Consider the following 20907-nt stretch of genomic DNA (forward strand, 5'->3'; position numbering starts at 1 on the left):
GCAATCCTCTCCTGAGGGCAGCACATGGTTACAGGCCCATTTCTGGCTCCCGGTCTTCCTGCTAGGAGGCTGTGTAGCTGTAGTTGCTGCTGCCCCTGCTAACTGCCTCCTGCCCCCCTCCAGGTCATGACCAGCGCCCTCCTGTCTCTCAGTTTCCTCTTTGCCCGGAGGAACCAGTCTGTCGAGCAGTGGCGCAGCGACCAGCTCCTGAGCCTGATCAACAACTCTGCCACCATGCTGAGCCCGGCCAGCTCGGACGTCGTGAGTCTGGCCTTCCAGGGCCTGGGGGCCGTTGTGGGGGGCCCTGAGCGGGGTGTTGCACACAGGACACTGTACGATGGCTCTGCCCGCAGTCGGCTCGCCCAGCTGAGGGGATCCCAGGGGGCGGGGGCAAACCAGCAGTGTAGGGGCCAGTGTAGGGACTCCCAGCATGCATGGCAGTGGGGCTGCTCCGATCCCTGACCGTGGGGAGCCGAGGGCAGGCTGCCATGCCAGGGTGCCTCTTGGTGCCCGTGACGACAGGGCTGGGAGCCACCAGGTTGTGCTTGTCACAGCCAGGCCCATGCCAAGATCCGGCCCAGGTAGCTGTTCAGGTAGGACCTGGTGATCCCAAGTGCTTGGCCATGGGGGCGGGGGCTGGGAGGGCAGAAGCTGGGCCAGCTCACAGGGCCGAGGAGAGTGAGGGTCGAGAGCCAGGACAGTGGCTCTGCCCCAGTGCCTGTTCCTGGTGGCGGGTGGCTGGGAAGGGCTGCAGAGAGCAACGCTGAGGAACGGCCCCTCTCTCCCCAGATGGCCTGCGAGTACCTGTCACTGGAGGTGGTGGAGCGCTGGATCCTGAGTGAGTCATGCCGCACCTGGCGGGAAGGGTCCATCCCCATCTGCACCTACCCCTCCACCCACCCATCCGCATACGCACCCACCCCTCCCCATCCCATCCGCACCCATCTGCATACGCACCCATTCCCATACACACCCATCCCTCCCCAGGCTCACCCACCCCTCCACCCACCTGTCTCCATACGCACCCATCCCCACATACAACCACCCCTCCCAATCCACACATGCACCCATCCGCATATGCACCCATCTCCATATGCACCCATCCCCATACACAGCCACTCCTCCCCATTCCCATATGCACCCATCTGCATACGGACCCATCCCTCCCCATCCGCAACCATCCGCATACGCACCCATTCCCATACACACCCATCCCTCCCCAGGCTCACCCACCCCTCCACCCACCTGTCTCCATACGCACCCATCCCCACATACAACCACCCCTCCCAATCCACACATGCACCCATCCCCATATGCACCCATCCCCATACACAGCCACTCCTCCCCATTCCCATATGCACCCATCTGCATACGGACCCATCCCTCCCCATCCCCATCCGCAACCATCCGCATACGCACCCATCGCTCCCCAGACGTACCCGTCTTTCCCATTCCCCATGAGAACCTACCCCTCCACTCACCCATCACCCATCCGCATACACACCTATCCCCATACACACTCATCATTCCACTCCACCCCTGCCCTGCCCATACACACCCATCCCCCTTCCTGGGGCACACCCATCCATTTCTATCTATCCACCCACCTACCCACCCACCCACCAATCAGTAGAATCCAAGGGAAAGTCTCCACTGATATTAATGGCCCCCCCACATCTGTCTAGGGGTCTCTCTCTCTCCCGGTGCTCATGCCCTGCCCAGTGGCTCACAGGCTGGTGCTTTCTGCCCCCTTCACAGTACAAGGCCTCCAGTGTGGTGGGCAGGCAGTTGGCAGGGAAGGGTTAACGCTCACCACATCACCAACCTGGTCCTGAGGGATCAGGCAGGTCCCACCTCTCTGAAAGTCACAAGCACCAGAGACCAGAGAGAGCACAGCACAGCCAGGAGCCCAGTCTGGGATCTCAGCCCAGCCAGGTGCCCGGTCCCAGAGCCCTGCCCAGCCCTGCCCATTACCTCACACTAGGAGCCCCAACCTGGGGCCTCAGTGCTGGGGATCACTACCCCGTTTGGCCCAGCAGCTCCTGCGTCTGCTGACCTCTGGATGCCTGGCAGTGCCTGCTCGCCCCCTGGTGATGGGAGGGGGCAGGATGGAGAGTTGGGGTTGGTGGCTCCTCTGTGCCTCTTGCGCCCCTGACATCCCTCCCCGCTGCGTCCCTTCCCCTTCTTCTGTACCCTTGTGCCCTTCACTCTTGCCAACTCCTCCCCATGCCCTGTCACCTACTGTATCCCTGCCATGCCCCACCCCAGGGCCCCTCGCCCCCTGCCACTCCAGCCCCGTGCCCCTCCTCCCTGCCCCCTCCTCCCCATGCCCTTCCACCTACTGTATCCCTGCCATGCCCCACCCCAGGGCCCCTCAACCCCTGCCACCCCAGCCCCTGTGCCCCCTGCCCCCTCCTCCCCATGCCCTTCCACCTACTGTAACCCTGCCAAGCCCCACCCCGGGGCCCCTCGCCCCCTGCCACCCCAGCCCCTGTGCCCCTCGCCCCTGCCACCTCCTCCCCATGCCCTTCCACCTGCTGTATCCCTGCCATGCCCCACCCTAGGGCCCCTCGCCCTCTGCCACCCCAGCACTTGTGCCCCCTGCCGCCCCACCCCCTGTGTTCCTCACCTCCCTGCTGTGCCCCTGCCCCCTCTTCCCCATGCCCTGCCACCTACTATATCCCTGCCATGCTGCTGCCCCAGCCCCAGTGCCCCTTTCTCCTGCCACCTTCTCCCCTGACCTGCCACATTCTGCATCCCTGCCATGCCCCTGTACCCCCTGCCGCCCCACCCCCTGTGTTCCTCACCTCCCTGCTGTGCCCCTGACCCCTCTCCTCTGCCCCTCCCTGCAGTCGGCTTCCTCCTGTGCCATGGCTGCCTGAGCTCAAACCCGCAGTGCCTGGAGCTGTGGAAGCTGGGCCTGCAGGGCTCGCTCTACATCAGCCTCATTCGCGACGATGCCCTGCAGATCCACAAGGTCACCGAGGAGTTCTTCAGCAGTCTGAAAGGGTAACGGGGTGCTGGGGGGGGGATGCTGATGGGTGGGGGGCTGGCATGGGCATGGAGGGGGGCTGCTGGGGGAAAAGCAGGCGGGGGGTGGAAGGCAGGTGGCAGGGGCAGGGAAGCGGCTGGCAGGGAGGCGGAGTGCAGGGGCAGCTGGTGGGGGCGGGTGGCGGGTGGAGGTTGGAGGGGGATCCCCACCAGACTCAAGGGAAGAGCAGGGAGGGCCCAAAGTGACTAGTACAGAGTCCCAGATCCCAGGATCGGTGCCACACCCCAGCTTTGGGACAGGCCCTTGGAGGGACCCCTTTGATGTGCCAGACCCCCAGGAGGTCTCACTTCCTCCAGGGCAGCCATGGGGCCCCTCAGCCTCCTGACCCAACCCGTGAGCTCTGCTCAGCCACTCCACCTGAGCCAGGCTCCTGGTGCAGCTGGGTCCCCTCCTCAGGGCTGGACACTCCTCCCTGAGCCCAGCTGCGTCCCCTGAAGCCCAGCGGTAGAGTCCTCAGCAGAGCACCCCAAAGAGGAAAGCACAGGCTGACCTGGCCAGCACAGGGCCCCAGGGAGCTCCTTTTTCAGGCCTCGTGTCTCCCTCTCTGACTTCCTCCGCTCCCGGGGTTGGGGGTTCCTTCCAGCAGCCAACACTCAGGCACCCACCTCCCCGCTCCCAGGCCTGCTCCCCAGGTGGGGCATGCTCCTCCCACTGGGTGTTGGGCACAAGGTGTGACCGTCCTGGTGACTGGGTTTCCCACTGAGATGGGTCAGCCTCAGCCAGACTTTTAGTGACCCATTCAGGGTCAGTTAGCCAGCCGAGCCTTCCCCACCCCTTGCCCCATCTCTTAACCAGCCCTGAGTGCAAACTTAACCCTTGTCCCCCTCACTGGGTAGCAATGCGCACTCTGGAGGAAACTGAGGCATGCGCAGGTGTCATAAAAATATTACAGAAAATTCCTACTTTGTCACATGCAGCAAAGCCTGTGTGGGAGTCCAGTGGGTCAGGGAGGGGAGGGGGCTGAGCTGTGCTGGGGGCTGTGCCAGGGCTCTGCTTCAGGGGGCTGCACTGGGGGCTGTGCCAGGGCTCAGGGCTGGCTGGGGGCTGCCCTGGCGATCAGCACTCACTCTCGCCCCCTCCACAGGTATGGGAAGCGGGTGGCTGATGTCAAGGAGTGCAAGGAGCACGCTGTGGCGCACAGGTACAGGCTGCCTCAGCCTCGAGCCCTCCCATCCCCATACACACATGGGTCCTGGCTCATCCACGGGGACGGGGTTTAGTACCCGTGGCGGGGAGGTCCCCTTGCCACTGGCCAGTGCCCATTGCAGTGTGGGCAGGACAGGCATCCAACACGCCTCTGCTAACACGCAGCACCTCGTGCTGCTCCAGTCCTGCCCCACTGCCCTATCAGTGCCCCCAGTCCTGCCCCGTGGCCCCTACTATCCCAGCCCTGGGCCCCCACCACCACCTTACCAGTGCCCCCAGTCCTGCCCCATGGCCCCTGCTATCCCAGCTCTGGGCTCCCCCCAGCTCTGACAGTGCCCCCAGTCCCACCCCACAGCCCCTGCTATCCCAGCCCTGGGCTCCCCTGCACAGTCCCTGCTGTTTGGGGTCCTTGCTGTGGCACACTGGTTTCAGGGATGAGAGATATTTGCCCCCTGTAACTCCCCTGATGCGGCTGCCCCACACGACCTCCCTGCATGGCTCTGGCTTGACACTGGACTTGCCCTGTTGTAGCTGCATCCATAGTGGAGTGAGCAGCCTTGGACTCCCTGGTCCTGGGCCGAGCTGTGGGGCGGGCATGGGACCGGGGTCGGAGCGGGCAGCGCAGTGTCCGGCTCAGTCACCTGCCCCCCTCTTGCACAGTGGCCAGTTGCACCGGAACCGGCGGGCTTTCCTACGCAACGCGGTGCGGGAGCTGGAGGCGCTGCTGAGCGACCAGCCTGGGCTGCTGGGCCCCAAGGTGAGGGGGCGGGGCAGGGCTGGAACTGGGAAGGGGAGTGAGTGTGGGTGTGTGCATGTGCGTGAACATGTATGGTCACTGTGGTGCCATGTGTTTTTATTCCAGTGTCCGTCCACCCCACATCCTGCCTGTCCCACTGACAGGGAGTGCTCCCATGTCTGCCCTGCAGTCCCAGGTCCGGGGGGACTAGGGGTCTCGCCCAATGATCAGACCTTGCAGCCACCTGCAGTTCCAGACCGCTGGCGAGTCTCCCCCTGTGACGGGACGGAGCACACCGTGTGCTCCCTCTCATCTCTTGTTCACTGCCAGTCAGTGTCTGAGCCCCGGGCCCTTGACCGAGACCTCCCCTGGGGTTCCTTTGTCTTGGGTAGGCTCAAGGGTGCATCCTCCCTGGACAGAAAGGCTGTCCCTTGTCCCTGGCCCTGGGACAGGTTTCCCCTCCTCGGGTTTGGAGCCTAACAGCTCACATGTCCCATAGCTCGGACATTGTTTCCCGTACCAAGGTCTGGCAATCCCAGGACAATCAACTAGTTCTTAGCTCTCGGCAGAGCCCCCCTCGCCCCTCTTCAGTGTCATAGGGAGGAAATGATCAGACACAGACGTAATCTAACCGCCAGGGCACGTGTGGGCCTGCCTGCATCCCGGGGCCATGCCGTGCGGTTTGTTTCCTTTCCGTTGCCCCTGTGAAGTGATTCCCCGCATCCCAGGTAGCCCTGAACGACCCCTCTCCCCCTGGCTGCCCGTGGGGGGGTGGGGGTATTTGGCTCTGACGGCCCCTCCCCTATTTGCTGTCTGGTTTGCGGTGGTGCCTGTGAGGTGCCCGGCATGCAGCCAGGCCAGAGCTGTCCCTGCCTGGAGCTGACCCCACCGATCTCTGCCCTGCCAGGCTCTCTGCGTCTTCATGGCACTCTCCTTGTGCCGCGACGAGATGAACTGGCTGGTGCGTCATGCTGAGCATGTCACCAAGACCAAGACCCCTGAGGACTATGCTGACAGGTCAGGGCAAGGCCAGTCTTGTGGGGGCGTGGGGTGGGCACTGCAGGGATGGGGCCTAGAGTGTCCTGGGCAAGGGTGGATGTCCCAAGGTGAGGTCGGGTTGTTGGGGGCGGGGGTACAGGCTTTGGGGTGGTCTGGATCTTGGGCGTGGGTCTGGTTCTGGGGGTGACAGGCCCTAGGGAGTCTGACTGTCAGGGGCAGGCCAGTCCCTGGGTGGGTCTGGCTATCGGGGCTGGGGGACTCTGAGGGAGTCTGGCTCTGTTGCAGGGGGACAGGCATTGAGGGGTCTGGCTCTGTGTCGGGGGGAATTGGTGAGGGCTGGCTCTGTGTGGGGGGGTAGACCCATTGCGGGTCTGGCGTGGAGAAGGGGAGGCACTGGACAGGTCTGGCTCTGGGGAGGGGAGGCAGTGTGTGGGGGGTTTGGCTCTTGAGGGGACAGGCCCATGGTGGGTCTGGCTCTGTGAGGGGTAGGCATGGGCGGGGGAGCTGGCTCTTGGAGGGGACAGGCACTGGAAGGGGTCTGGCTCTCGGGGGTGGGGGACAGACACTGTTTGCTGTGAGACATGGGAGGCTGTATGGGCCCCATGCTGAGTGGGGTGCACTGGACCCATGGGCCCCCTGGGCAGAGGAGAAGGTCGGGGTCTCCGTTCAGGGCCCCACAGCGTGGGGGCGTTGCTTTGGGGGTAGGAAATGGAACCAAGAGACATGGCAGGAATTTGTTGCTCCGGTGACCATCCTGGGCCCAATTCAGCCAGCAGCGCGTATGTGTCATCCCGCAGCGCAGGTGTGCAAAGGGGGCGTGGATGCTGCAAGGCTCAAGTGGCACTCGCTGAACGGGCTGAGAGCGAGTGAGGGGAGATGGGAAATGACCCCTGCAGGGAAGGGGAGATGCCGTGGATCCTGCCCTGGGGGCTGGGGAGTCGGCAGCCCCAGCACCGCAGGCCAGACTCCTGCCAGGAGAGCTAAAGCAGCGCCCCATAGCATTGGAAAATACTCTAGCGAAACACTGCAGGAGCTCCGTGGATCATCTTCAGAAAGAGCAGGCCACAGTCCATAGTACCTGTGGCCGGGGAAACTGAAAACAATGCATGGAGACTCTTCAGTTTAGCAGACAAATGTTTGACGTGCTCCAGCGGCTGGTAGCTGAAGCTAGATACATTCAGGCTGGAAATAATGAAATCATTGGAACAGATTACCCAGGGGTGCGGGGGGTTCTCCACCACTGGCAGTTTCAAAAAGATCTGCTCGAGTTCGAACAGGAATGAGTTCGGGGAAGTCCTGTGGCCTGCACTACGCAGGAGCTCGGACTCAGTGGTCAGAGGGGTCCCTTCGGGGAATGGCACTTGTCTGGACACCTGTGTGGGGGCGTGGCAGGAGTCCCATGGCACCGTAATGGGCACAGGGCTGCCCTGGGGTACCCTGTTTCCAGGATACCCTGAAGCTGTCAGATTCGGATCCAGCCCTGCCCGTCCCCAGGTGAGGCGATATGTGGGGAGGGTTTTGCTCCCCAGTGACTCTTGCCTGCAGGAGCCCAGGCCGCTCTGTCTCCCTCAGAGGAGCCTGACCCAGCCCTGTGTCACCCCTGCAGTCACATCGCCGAGCTGCTCTTCCTCATGGAGCAGCTGCGTACCCTGGTGCACAAGCACAGCACAGTGATCCAGCGCTACCATGTCCAGTACCTGGCTCGCTTCGACGCCCTACTGCTCAGCGATATCATCCAGGTACACCGAGGGGAAGGGCTCTGAGATCCGTGCAGCCAGGACTCCGACAGCGAGACACACAACCCTGGGAGGGGAAAATTCCCTGGGGCGTGGGAGCCGGTTTTGTTCAATATCTTCATAAATGATCTGGAGGATGGTGTGGATTGCACTCTCAGCAAATTTGCGGATGATACTAAACTGGGAGGAGTGGTAGATACGCTGGAGGGGAGGGATAGGATATAGAAGGACCTAGACAAATTGGAGGATTGGGCCAAAAGAAATCTGATGAGGTTCAATAAGGATAAGTGCAGGGTCCTGCACTAAGGACGGAAGAACCCAATGCACAGCTACAGACTAGGGACCGAATGGCTAGGCAGCAGTTCTGCGGAAAAGGACCTAGGGGTGACAGTGGACGAGAAGCTGGATATGAGTCAGCAGTGTGCCCTTGTTGCCAAGAAGGTCAATGGCATTTTGGGATGTATAAGTAGGGGCATAGCGAGCAGATCGAGGGACGTGATCGTTCCCCTCTATTCGACATTGGTGAGGCCTCATCTGGAGTACTGTGTCCAGTTTTGGGCCCCACACTACAAGAAGGATGTGGATAAATTGGAGAGAGTCCAGCAAAGGGCAACAAAAATGATTAGGGGTCTGGAACACATGACTTATGAGGAGAGGCTGAGGGAGCTGGGATTGTTTAGCCTGCAGAAGAGAAGAATGAGGGGGGATTTGATAGCTGCTTTCAACTACCTGAAAGGGGGTTCCAAAGAGGATGGCTCTAGACTGTTCTCAATGGTAGCAGATGACAGAACGAGGAGTAATGGTCTCAAGTTGCAGTGGGGGAGGTTTAGATTGGATATTAGGAAAAACTTTTTCACTGTGAGGGTGGTGAAACACTGGAATGCGTTACCTAGGGAGGTGGTAGAATCTCTTTCCTTAGAGGTTTTTAAGGTCAGGCTTGACAAAGCCCTGGCTGGGATGATTTAACTGGGAATTGGTCCTGCTTCGAGCAGGGGGTTGGACTAGATGACCTTCTGGGGTCCCTTCCAACCCTGATATTCTATGATTCTATGAGCCCTGCAGTAGCCAACCCCATCTCTGGGCAGGAACTCTGCCATCGCCATGGGCTCTCCACACCCCAGAATGCAACTGCCCAGCTGCCTGCAAGAAGCCCCCCTAAGCTGTGCCCGTCTCTTTCAGAATCTGACCGTCTGCCCCGAGGAGGAGTCCATCATCATGTCATCCTTCGTCAGCACCCTGTCGTCTCTCACTCTGAAGCAAGGTATGCAGGTGCCCCCACGGCTCCCTGCTGTGCCCGGAGCAGCAGGTCCCCCTGTGGGGTGTGCAGGCCCCAGGCCACGCTCCAGCCCAGAACATAAGAACAGCCATCCTGGGTCAGACCAAAGGTCCATGTAGCCCAGTATCCTGTCTTCCGACAATGTCTAATGCCAGGTGCCCCAGAGGGAATGTACAGAACAGGTAATCACCAAGCGATCCATCCCCTGTCGCCCATTCCCAGCTTCTGACATACAGAGGCTAGGGACACCATCTCTGCCCATCCTGGCTAATAGCCATTGGTGGACCTGTCTTCCATGAACTTATCTAGTTCTTTTTTGAATCCTGTTATAGTCTTGGCCTTCACAACTTCCTCTGACAAAGAGTTCCACAGGTTGACTGTGCGTTGTCTGAAGAAATACTTCCTTTTGTTTGTTTTAAACCTGCTGCCTATTAATTTCATTTGGTGACCCCTAGTTCTTGTGTCATGAGAAGGAGTAAATAACATTTCCTTATTTATTTTCTCCACACCAGTCATGATTTTATAGACCTCTATCATATCCCCCCTTAGTCATCTCTTTTCCAAGCTGAAAAGTCCAAGTCTTATTAATCGCTCCTCATATGGAAGCTGTTCCATACCCCTAATAATTTTTGTTGCCCTTTTCTGTACTCTTTCCAATTCCAATATATCTTTTTTGAGATGGGACGACCACATCTGCAGGTGGTATTCAGGGTGTGGGCGTACCATGGATTTATATAGAGGCAACATGCTATTTTCAGTTTTATTATCTGTCCCTTTCCTAACGATTCCCAACATTCCGTTGGCTCTTTTGGCTGCCGCTGGCGTGGTGCACTGAGTGGATGTGACAGGGCAGTACACTGCAGCCAGCCAGGACCAGCGGCCAGGACCAGCCTGTCACGGCGTCCCCGGGCCATGCTCTGGACCTGCTCCCTACGCAGCCAGGCAGGACTCTGGGGAGCCTCCTCTCTGGGAGCAGCCTGTCTGCAGGGCAAACAGCTCACCCGGCTTCCACCGTCCTGGGTCTGACCTCGGAGTATTCAGCATCCTCTGCCCCTCCGTGCGCTTCCCACAGCAAATCCGCCCAGGCAGGCTCCTGGGGAAGCCAGAGAGTCCTGCACCCCAATTCCGCAGTCAGATGTGACTCTCAGCCAGCCAGTAAAACAGAGGTTTATTAGATGACAGGAACACAGCCTAAAACAGAGCTTGTAGGTACAGAGAACAGGACCCCTCAGCCGGGTGCATTTTGGGGGGCAGTGAGCCAGACAATCCCGTTTGCACTTCACTCCATGTCCCCAGCCAGCCCCAAACTGACACATTCTCCAATCCCTCCTCCTCTGGGCTTTGTCCCTTTCCCAGGCCAGAAGGTCACCTGATTCCTTTGTTCTCCAACCCTTTAGCTATCGCCTTGCAGGGGGGAAGAGCCCAGGCCATCAGTTGCCAGGAGACAGAGTGTCAGCCATTTAGGTACACTGGCCCTTTGCTCTGCAACAATTACACCCCCTTATCCCACCACCTAGAGACTTAAGAAATGCATAGGGGAAACTGAGGCACCCCTTCAGTATGCAGAGAGAACATTAAGAATAGTTTCACTTCATCACACAGCCACCCTAGAGAAGGGAGCAGCCCTGCCAGCTGGGCTCTCCTGCACCATGCAAGCAGCCCCATGCACAGGTGTACTGAGCCAGGTAGCTTTGCAGCCCCAAGGCCCTGTCTCTGCCCCTGCTGCTGCGGGGCAGGAACACAGAAAGTAGGGTTGCCAATTTTGGTTGGATGCATTCCTGGGGATGTCATCACATGACATAATCTTTAATTAAAGGTTAATCTTTAATTCCTGGAGACTACAGACCAATCCTGGAGGGTTGGCAACCCTAGCACAGAGGGGAGAGCCCCCAGCCCATGCGGCCGCTGCCAGCTCTCTAAAGCTGCTTCTCTTTCCTGCAGTTGACAAAAAGGAGAAGTTTGACTTTTCAGGGCTTCGCCTGGACTGGTTCCGGCTGCAGGTAACTCCCTCCCCATAAATTTGCATCCCCTTAGGGGCTGGGCATCTCCCAGGGCGCACACACCTCACCCAGCCCCCTGCCAGGCGCGCACCAGCAACACCTCCCCTCCCCTGCTCAGCCCCCTGACAGGCAGCAACTGGCAACCCCTGACCTCCTGCACCCAGCCCAGCCCCCCACTAGGGTTGCCAACCCTCCTGGTTTGGCTGGGAGTCCCCCGGAATTGGGCTCGATCTCCTGGAGGCAACTGAACCAATCCAGGAGATTTTAGGCTGCTAAAAGTCTGGTCAGCGATGCAGTGGGGCTAAGGCAGGCTCCCTACCTACCCTGACTCCATGCCACTCCTGGAAGCGGCCGGCATGTCCCTGCGTCCCCTAGGAGGAGGCTAGGTCAGGGGGTCTCTTCACATTGCCCCTGCCCTGAGCAGCAACTCTACAGCTCCCATTGACTGGGAACGGGGAATCGTGGCCAATGGGAGCTATGGGAGCGGTGCCTGCAGGCAGGTGCATCACGCAGAGTCACCTGGCTGCCCCTGAGTCTAGGAGCTGCTGCTGGACGTGCCGCTGCTTCTGGGAGCCACCCGAGGTAAGTGCTGCCTGGCTGGAGCCTGCACCCCGAACCCCCTCCTGCTCCCCAACCCCCTACCCCAGCCCCCTCCCACACCCAAACTCCCTCCGAGAGCCTGCACCCGCCCCTGCACCACAAACCCCTGCTCCAGGCTCAGCCCGGAGCCCCCTCCCACACTCTGAACCCCTCAATCCCACCCTCCAGCCCAGAGCCCACACCCAGTCCCACACCCCAACCACCTTCTCCAGCCTGGTGAAAGTGAGTGAGGATGAGGGAGAGTGAGCAATGGTGGGAAGGGGGGCTGGAGTGAGTGAGGGCGGGGCCTTAGAGAAGGGGCGCGGCAGGGAGCGGGGCAAGGGCATTTGGGTTTGTGCGAGTCGACAGTTGGCAGCCCTACCCCCTGCCACACCCACATCGGCTCTGCTCCATTTCTGTTCACTAACTAGGGCCAGGGCCTGACTCTGGGCTCCCCTGCCCTGGGAGCTCCCCTGCCCAGCCACAGGCCCATGGGAAAGGCAGCTGGGAGCGGGAGCAGGTGGAATGGCTCCTGGCGGGGCTTGACCTCGGAGCTGGCAGCACTAAGCACACAGCGCCCTGCCCTGGCAGCTAGCAGAGACGCTCTGCTTGACTTGGGGATCCGCAGGTCTGATGGTGGGGGAGAGGTGATGTGGCTGCCCTGAACCCTGGGGCTGGGCTCTTTCTCACCCACTTCTCTGCCCCCCCCATCGTCCCCCAGGCTTACACCAGTGTGGCCAAGGCCCCCATGCAGCTGCGTGAGAGCCCGGACGTGGGCCGTGTGATGAACCTCATCATGTTCCACTCCAAGATGCTGGACTCACTGGAGGAGCTGGTAATGGAGACGTCGGATCTGTCGGCCTTCTGGTGTGTATGCCCAGCACCTGGCGCGGGCAGGCCAGCACCGCCCAGAGCCCTGGGGCCGGTGCTGGGCCTGCCTCAACCCCATCGGTGCCTCAGTTTCCCCATCACACCATGTGATGCGGGAGAGGATCTGCTGCCCTCGGAGCCGTGGTGTGAGGCCTGTTCGCTGACGTTTCTGAGCAGGGGTCGCTCTGGGAACCCTGGACAGTCAGATGGTGGGTGGGGAGAGTTGGTGCAGCTAGCCCAACAGCATTGCTAAGGCCTGGCTTCAGGCCCTGGGCTCGGCCCATTCAGACCCACACCCCTCCCATAGGGAACCCCACACACACGTGTGCACAGCCACTGATCCAGGGTCTGAGGGACAGAGATGGCAGCTGCAGAGGGCACAGCAGCCAGTGGGATCCAGGCCTCTGAGCGGGATGTGAAGGGGCTGGGGTGGTGCTGCTCACGCAGAATCAGACGCGCACACACAAACACGGAACCACATGCACCTGGAATCACACACATGTACACAAACACGGAATCATACACACACACACACAAACACACCTACATAGAAAGGCAGATGCGTGCGCACACAAACACAGAATCGCACACACATCGAATCACATGCATACACACAAATACAGAATCACACACACACAGAATCACATGCACACACCTACGTGAAAAGGCATATGCACACAAACACGGAATCACACACACATGGACTCACGCATAAATACAAACACAGAATCACATGTACAAGGAATCACACAAACATGGAATCACACACATACACACACAAACACGGAATCATATGCACATGGAATCACATGCATACACACAAACATGGAATCGCATTCACATGGAATCACACACAAACAAACACAAGGATCACACGCACATGGAATCACACACATACACACAAACACAGAATCACACGCACAAGCCTACATGGAAAGACACGTGTGTGTGCACACACAGATTTTCAGGCAGACTCTCCCTGCCCCACCTGCGCTGATGTGTCCTTCTACCCGACAGTTTCTACATCCGCCCCTTTGAGAAGCTGTTTGCTCTGACCATGGAGGAGCCGGCCATGCTGCGCTTCACCATCGCCTTCCCGCTCGTCTGCAGCCACTTTGCCCACTGCACCCACCCCATGTGCCCAGAGGAGGTGCGTGCCACTGTCGCTGGGGGCATGCGCGGTATGCATGGGGGAGGTGGGGCACACGGGGGGCAATATAGAGGGGAAGAGAACCCCCTGTGGGAGGGCGGATGGGCATGCATGACGATGCATGTGGGGAGAACTTGAGGGGAGGAGGGGAGATGCATGGGTGAGGAGCAGGTGGGGGACACACAAGACAATGCATGGGAGGAGGGGCAGGGGTGCCGACTGCCTCCCCCATGGGGTAAGAAGCTCAGTGGCTGGCATTTGAGATCTATGGCTGGAAGGTGCCAGGTGTGGGGGGCAGAGCCGTGAGCTGTCCCTGGCCTCTCTCCGCAGTATCCCCACCTGAAGAGCTGCAGCCTGGGTCTGTGCAACAACTTCCTAGAGGAGATCGCCAAGCAGGCTGCCAACTGCATCATGGACGCGTGTGCTGAGCAGCGCAAGCTCAGTGAGCAGGTGAGGGGTGCAGCACAGTGCTGGGGGGTGCCCAGGGGATCTGCCAGACTGGGGGCCCCTCTGTGAGCAGGTGAGTGGCATGGTATGGTGCTGGGGGGTGCCCGGGGGAGCTTCCACCCTGGGGGCGGTGCCAGGAGCAGCTGCCAGCCTGGGGGCTCCTCTGCGAGCAGGTGGGGGGCATGGCACAGTGCTGGGGGCCCCGGGGAAGCCACCAGCATGGAGGCCCCTCTGCGAGCTGGTGAGGGGTGTGGCATGGTGCTGGGGGAGCTGCCAGACTGGGGGCACATCAGTGAGCAATGCGGGGTTCTGGGGCATGGCATGTCACTGGGTGGGCTGCCTGGGTGAGCTTCCAGCCTGGGGTTCAGCAGGCAGGTGAGGGGCACAGGGTGTGGCATGGTCCTGGGTGGGGTACCTGGTTGAGGCGCCAGCCTGGGGCACCTGAACACACAGCAGCAGTCGCGTGTACCAGGTTTGCTCACCATCCGGGCACGCTGGCTGAGGGCTGTGGCCGGCCCTCCACAGGCTGCTCTCCAGGCTAGCAAACCCCTGCAGGGCTGCTTGGTGCTGGGGGCTCTGGAGATGGCCGTGGTTGGAGTCATGTAGCCTTGTCAGCGAACCAGATGGCCAGTGACGCAGCTTGCTGATCCCTGGTGGCGGTGGGGGGTGGGCAACAGCGTGGCCAGCGGCTCTGTGGCAAGGAGAGCCAGATGCCAGGCAGGTGGGATTCACCCTGGGCACAGCCGTGCTGTCCCAGTCACAGGTGTGTCCTGCACCAGGACTGGGGCATGCGGGGAGGGGACACTATGTGCATCCGGGGGGCTGCCAAATCCTGGCCCGCCAAGCTCCCAGCCCCTCCCTCACTCAGTGCCCCTGTCTCAATCTCCTGGGAAGCTGCTGCCCAAACACTGCGCCTCCACCATCAGCAAGGCGCGGAACAAGAAGGCCCACAAGCAGCCCGCCAAGAAGGGGGAGGCGGAGCGGGACAAGCCGGGGGCTGAGAGCCAGAGGAAGGACCGGATTGTGGTGACCAAGTAAGCCGAAACCATGGGGGGCTCCCAAGGGGCATTAGAGCTGCTCTGCCATCCCTGGGGGGGCCATTCCCATTCAGAGGACTCCTCCCCCTGTGCCTCGGATGGTACAGGGGCAGTGGGGGAACAGGTGCTGATGGCTCAGATCTGGGAAGCGACACTGGTACCTGGCCCTTCAAAAGCACTCCCAGCCTGCCCACTGCCCGAGATACACTTGGTTCATTGGACTGCCCATCGCCCCTCAGAGCGCAGGTGGCAGCGAACCCAGGTGTCTGGGCTGCCCATTGCCCCTCAGAGCAGAGGGGGTAGAGAACCCAGGCGTCCGGGCTGCCCATCGCTGCTCGGAGCAGAGGTGGGGTGAACCCAGGCATCCAGGCTGCCTGTTGCTCCTCAGAGCGAAGATGGGGTGAACCCAAGTGTCCAGAATGCCCATCGTCCCTCACAGATCATAGGGGATGGTGAACCCAGGCGTCCGGGCTGTCCACTTTCCAATTCATTTGAATGATCCCACCACATTTGGGGTCTGAGCACTAGGGTGCGTTGGGCTGACAGGTGTGGGAGAGGGGCCTGGGCCCCAGAGCCATTTGCTGTGAGCGGTGACCGCACCGGTGTCTTTGCCCCCAGCATGGACAAGCTGCACCAGATGCTGAGCGAGCTCTCCCTGAGCGTCAACCATGTCCCCAGCTTCACCGTGTTTGAGCACGTGGTCACGCCTGCCGAGTACCTCAGCAGCCACCTGGAGACGCGGCTCAACAGGTAAGTGGGCCCCGTGGCTGGCTGGCTGGGTGCGGCGTGTCCCTGCCCATGGTCCTCAGGCGGGTGGGGATGGGAGTGCGGTGTGTCCCTGCCCATGGCCCTCGAGTGGGTGGAGATGGTGACATGGCGTGATCCTGCCCATGGTTCTCAGGCAGGCAGGTGGGGAGGGGGACGTGGCGTGATCCTGCCCATGGCCCTCAGGCAGACAGGTCGGGAGGGGATGCGGCGTGTCCCTGCCCATGGCCCTCCGGCAGGGGAGACTGACTCGGCCATGGGTGCTGTTACATCCACAAGCCCCAGCCAGCTTCTGAGCTGAATTATGCTGGGAGATGCCCATTTGGAGGGAACACGGTAGGAGGGCTGGGTGCTTTCAGGGGGGAGGTTGTGGGGGTCTGTGCTGGGCCCCCTCTGAGCCCCACATCCCCTTACAGATCCTTCGTGTGGATGGCCAACTACAACCAGGCTACGCAGGAGATTGCGCGGCCCTCGGAGGTGCTGGTCGGCCTGCGCTCCTACATCGCCTTCATCCAGTCGCTGGGGCAGTTCACGTGTGTGGACGCCAGCCGCATCATCCGCAGCGTCCTGCTTCAGCAGACACAGCCCCTGGACTCCAGCGGGGAGCAGACCCTCACCACCATCTACACCAACTGGTGGGTGTCTGGGCTGGGGGCAGCCTGGCCTGGGCCACAGGGCAGGAGAGAGCCCTGAGTACCCCTGGGCCATGGGGCAGGAGAGCCTGCGAGATGCCTGGAGGGATGGGGGAAGTGGGAAAAGCTGACCTATGAGGAGAGGTTGAAAATCTTGGGCATGTCAAGTGTAGAGCAGAGAAGGCCAAGGGGGGACTTGACAACAGTCTTCAGCTACGGTCAGGGCTGTTCTGAATAAGGCCGATGCCCAGTTGTTCTCCATGTGCATTGATGGGACATGAAGGAAGCCAGGGAGATCTTGGTTAGATAGTGGGAAAAGCTTCCTGACTTTTGGGGTCGCTGGGCTCTGGAGCAGGCTCTGAGGGGGTTGTGGAATCCCCATCACTGGAGGTTTGTAGGAACTGGTTGGACAAACCCCTGTCAGGGACGGTCCCGGTGCCCTACCTCTGTTCAGGGGCCTGGCCTATGTGGCCTCTTGTGGTCCCTTCCAGCCCCACATTTCTGTGGTTCTGTGCACCTGGGGATTCCATGGGGCCGGTGCTTGGAGAGCGACGGGTGGCCCTTCCCTGTATGGGACAGCAATGGGAGACACAAGCCCCTCGACCTTGCACTTTCTGGGCAAATAGGGCAGGGGAGGAGAAGGAACAAAAACCTACTTCTAGAGCCAACGAGGGGGCAGGCTGCCCATGTGAGAGATTCCCTTAGTCAGTGCCCCTCAATCCTGACCTGCAGCCCCCTGCTATCCCACCTCTGGGCTCCCCGCCAGCTCTGCCAGTGCCCCTCAGTCCTGACCCGCAGTCCCCTGATATCCCAGCTCTGGGCTCCCCACACAGCTCTTCCAGTGCCCCTCAATCCCATCCCATGCTCACACACCGGTACAAGGGAGTTTGGGCTCTGGCAGGGCAGACTAGGAGCAGGCTGGGAGAACAGTGCTGGGGCCTGGCTGTCCGGTGTAAGTGGATGCTCTTTGGCTCCATGTAGGTACCTGGAGGCGCTGTTGCGCCAGGCCAGCACTGGGGCTATTGTGCTTTCTCCTGCCATGCAGGCCTTCATCAGTGTCCCCAAGGAGGGGGAGCAGAGCTTCAGTGCAGAGGAGTTCTCAGATATCTCAGGTGAGCTGTGGCAGCTCCATGTCCTGACGATGGGGCCGCATGACGGTGGGATGCAGAGGGAGCTGCACGGCAGTGAGACAGCTGGCTCTGGCCCGTTCTGGGGACGGTAGTGAGGATGTGCGGCAGCAGGACAGCCAGCTCTGGGGACAGGGGGTGAAGACACGCGGTGACAGGACAGCCGGCTCTGGGGACAGGGGGTGAAGACACGCGGTGACAGGACAGCCGGCTCTGGGGACAGGGGGTGAAGACACGCGGTGACAGGACAGCCGGCTCTGGGGACGGGGGGTGGAGACACGCGGTGACAGGACAGCCGGCTCTGGGGACGGGGGGTGGAGACACGCGGTGACAGGACAGCCGGCTCTGGGGACGGGGGGTGGAGACACGCGGTGACAGGACAGCCGGCTCTGGGGACGGGGGGTGGAGACACGCGGTGACAGGACAGCCGGCTCTGGGGACGGGGGGTGAAGACACGCGGTGACAGGACAGCCGGCTCTGGGGACGGGGGGTGAAGACACGCGGTGACAGGACAGCCGGCTCTGGGGACGGGGGGTGGAGACACGCGGTGACAGGACGGCTGGCTCTGGGGACGGGGATGGGGATACACGGTGCCCGGCTCTGGGAACAGGGTTGGGGCTGCACGGCGGAGGCTGGCTCTGGGGCTGAGGGTGGGGACGCACAGCAACGGGACGGCTCCGGAGATGGGGCTGGGGACGCACAGCGGCGGGACGGCTCTGGGGACGACAAGTCTTTCTGGGGTGTGCGAGGGCCTGGGCGTGACCCAAGCAGGCCAGAAGGAGCAAACGCCCCGTGAATGATCTGCTCCCCTCCCTCCAGAGATGCGGGCGCTGGCCGAGCTGCTGGGTCCCTATGGCATGAAGTTCCTGAGCGACAACCTCATGTGGCACGTCACCTCGCAGGTGGTGGAGCTGAAGGTAGGAGGCTGGGGCAGGAGGGGCCACTGCTGGCTGCACTCAACTCCCCAGGGGGGCTGGGCAGGCAGTGGGAGTCAGTGCTTAGAGCAGAGGGGCCAGGACTCCTGGGTTCTCTGGGAGTGGTGTGGGGTTAGTGGGTTAGAGCTGGGGGGCTGGGAGCCAGAACTCCTGGGTTCTCTGGGAGTAGTATGGGGTTAGCGCGGTAGAGGAGGGCTGGGAACCAGGACTCCTGGGTTCTTTAGGAGCGGTGTGGAGTTAGCGGGGTAGAGCAAGGGGGTCTGGGAGCCAGGACTCCTGGAAGCGGTGCAGGGTTAGCAAGATAGAGCAGGGTGGGGGCTGGGAGCCAGGACTCCTGGGCTTTATTGCCAGACCTGTCACTGACTTGCTGTGTCCCCAGTGGAGATATCCCCTCAGCTCCCAGCTAACTGCGGGGAGCACAGGGCCACCGCTCCTAGGTTCATGTGATTGTTATACGGGACTCAGTACATCCGTGTCGGGAGTTCCCTTCAGAGCTGGAGGTGCTGGCACTGGGCAAAATACTGATACCAGGGAAGAGTCCCGTGGCAGCAGCCCCTGGCTCTGGCTGAATTGGGCGTGGCTGGTTCTTGCACTGGGTGAGTTGGGCCTGGCTGGTTCTGGTTCTGGGTCAGTCGGGCCTGGCTGGCTCTGGCTCTGGCTGGCCCCCATTTACCATGGTGATTGTTTCTGTTGCAGAAACTGGTGACCGAGAACATGGACGTGCTGGTGCAGATCCGCTCCAACTTCTACAAACCTGAGCAGATGTTATCACTGCTGCCCAGGCTGACGTGTAAGTGTCGTTCCCCTGCCCCCATAGCCCCCTCCCTGGCATCTGCATGGAACCCCCTGCCCGATCCACAGCCGGCCGAGGATGGAGTTCAGGGCTGAGCTGCAATGAGCGCTGAATGGAGAGGAGATTCAGGTGGGGAATAGCGGGGGGAGGGGAACAGGACTGATGGTTGGGGTGAGAGGCACTGGCAGAGCTGGGGGTTCAGGAGGGGGCTGGGGGTTGGGGTGAGGGGTACTGGCAGAACTTGGGGGGAGGGCTCAGGAGGGGGGCTGAGGGTTGGGGTGTGGGGTGCTAGTGAGATGTAAGCAGTTCCCAGGCATAGGCCAAGGGGTATGTTGTACTCCATGTGATTTGCAGCCCCATCTCCTGTGTGTCCTTGCAATTCACTCCCGCTCCCTGCTCTCCCGCAGCTGCAGACAATGTGCTGAAAAGAATGACCATCATTGGGGAGATCCTGAGCTTCCGCTCCATGGCACAGACCGGGCTGTGTGAGGTGGGTGCTGGCCCATCTAGGGCAGGTGCCGTGCAAGGCCAGGGCCAGCTCATCTCAGGGGGGTGCAAGGCCGAGGCTGGCCCGTCTCGGGGGGACTGAGCGAGGGAGATGCTGATCCATCTGCAGGGAGCACCCACACAAGGCTGGGCCTGTCCCGTCTGTGGCTGGCAACATGAGGCCAGGAAGAGAGGAAGACAGGTCCAGTGGTCAGGGCACTAGCATGGTACTTGGGAGATCCAGGTTTAATTCCTTGCTTTATCACCCAGCCCCTGGGTGACCCTGCAAGTGTGGGTCTCTGGGCCTCTGTTTCCATCTGTCCCATGGGGATCCTAGCCCTTCCCCACCCCACAGAGATGCGTGGGGAGACTGTGAGGCACGCAGATATGGCCCATCGAGAGATGGAACCACTGTGGCCTGCTCATCTGTTAATCGTCTCATGTCTCTGGAGTGAGAGTCTCTGTGGGGCGAGTGGGGGGTGAGCTGTGTTGAGCCCTGGTGGCTCTAGGATGCTCCAGAGGGTGAATTACCCAGCGAAGTGAGAGGGTCCCAAATGTCTACACCGCAGTTACACAGTCCCGCAAGCCCGGGCCAGCCGCTGGTGTCTCATGGCAGTGTACGCAGACCCTTAGAGCAGCAGCCCTGGGGGTTGCTCTAATTTGTAGCCGGCCAAGCTGAGCTGCAGCACAGCCCAAAATATGTGTGGGCGTGACACTCTAGCCCCGCCCCCTCCTGCCCCTGGCTCCACCCCTAGTACACAACCATGGGAGTGTCGGAGGGCAAGTGTTAGTGTGTGATCAGAGAGCACCCGAAATGGGGGAGGGACTGCTTTGTGTCACCCCTGCCTCTGACAACTATGAGAGCCACATGGTCCAGCCACTCCCCCCAGGCCAGGGGCGGAGGAGTTGGCTGCTCCCACTGTGCACCAGCCTGGAAGGCAGCATCGGAGCTGCATGGGGCAGGGCTGGGGAGCTGGCCTTTCACACTCTTCATGGAGCATTATGGGGCTGCGGTGGAGGGGAGTCACTGACCCCCCCAGCCCCATTGTTGCTGGGGATGTAGCAGGGCAGGAGTGGTGAGTGTCCTGCATCCCTCCCTAGGACAGGCCTCTGGGGCCAGACGCTCCTGCAGCTGATCCCA

At 61.1% G+C, this 20907-nt stretch overlaps 1 protein-coding gene across 1 annotated transcript in view; it reads left to right on the forward strand.

The window, feature by feature from the left end:
• NCKAP1L (NCK associated protein 1 like) overlaps positions 1 to 20907 on the forward strand; it is a gene marked incomplete at its 5' end in the record, with an annotated part of 70391 nt that overhangs the window by 18868 nt on the left and 30616 nt on the right. The window contains 19 exons of the mRNA XM_084610195.1: positions 124 to 261; positions 790 to 838; positions 2853 to 3009; positions 4137 to 4193; positions 4859 to 4955; positions 5842 to 5951; positions 7540 to 7672; positions 8849 to 8930; positions 10887 to 10945; positions 12246 to 12391; positions 13412 to 13544; positions 13875 to 13994; positions 14886 to 15025; positions 15647 to 15778; positions 16210 to 16428; positions 17407 to 17537; positions 18372 to 18469; positions 19184 to 19277; positions 19688 to 19770. Of these exons, the coding sequence (XP_084466321.1) occupies positions 124 to 261; positions 790 to 838; positions 2853 to 3009; positions 4137 to 4193; positions 4859 to 4955; positions 5842 to 5951; positions 7540 to 7672; positions 8849 to 8930; positions 10887 to 10945; positions 12246 to 12391; positions 13412 to 13544; positions 13875 to 13994; positions 14886 to 15025; positions 15647 to 15778; positions 16210 to 16428; positions 17407 to 17537; positions 18372 to 18469; positions 19184 to 19277; positions 19688 to 19770 (2178 nt within the window). The remainder of the gene's footprint in view (positions 1 to 123; positions 262 to 789; positions 839 to 2852; positions 3010 to 4136; positions 4194 to 4858; positions 4956 to 5841; positions 5952 to 7539; positions 7673 to 8848; positions 8931 to 10886; positions 10946 to 12245; positions 12392 to 13411; positions 13545 to 13874; positions 13995 to 14885; positions 15026 to 15646; positions 15779 to 16209; positions 16429 to 17406; positions 17538 to 18371; positions 18470 to 19183; positions 19278 to 19687; positions 19771 to 20907) is intronic.

This window comes from Lepidochelys olivacea, assembly GCF_965140295.1.
Source record: "Lepidochelys olivacea isolate rLepOli2 genome assembly, chromosome: 20".
Taxonomy (NCBI): domain Eukaryota; kingdom Metazoa; phylum Chordata; order Testudines; family Cheloniidae; genus Lepidochelys; species Lepidochelys olivacea.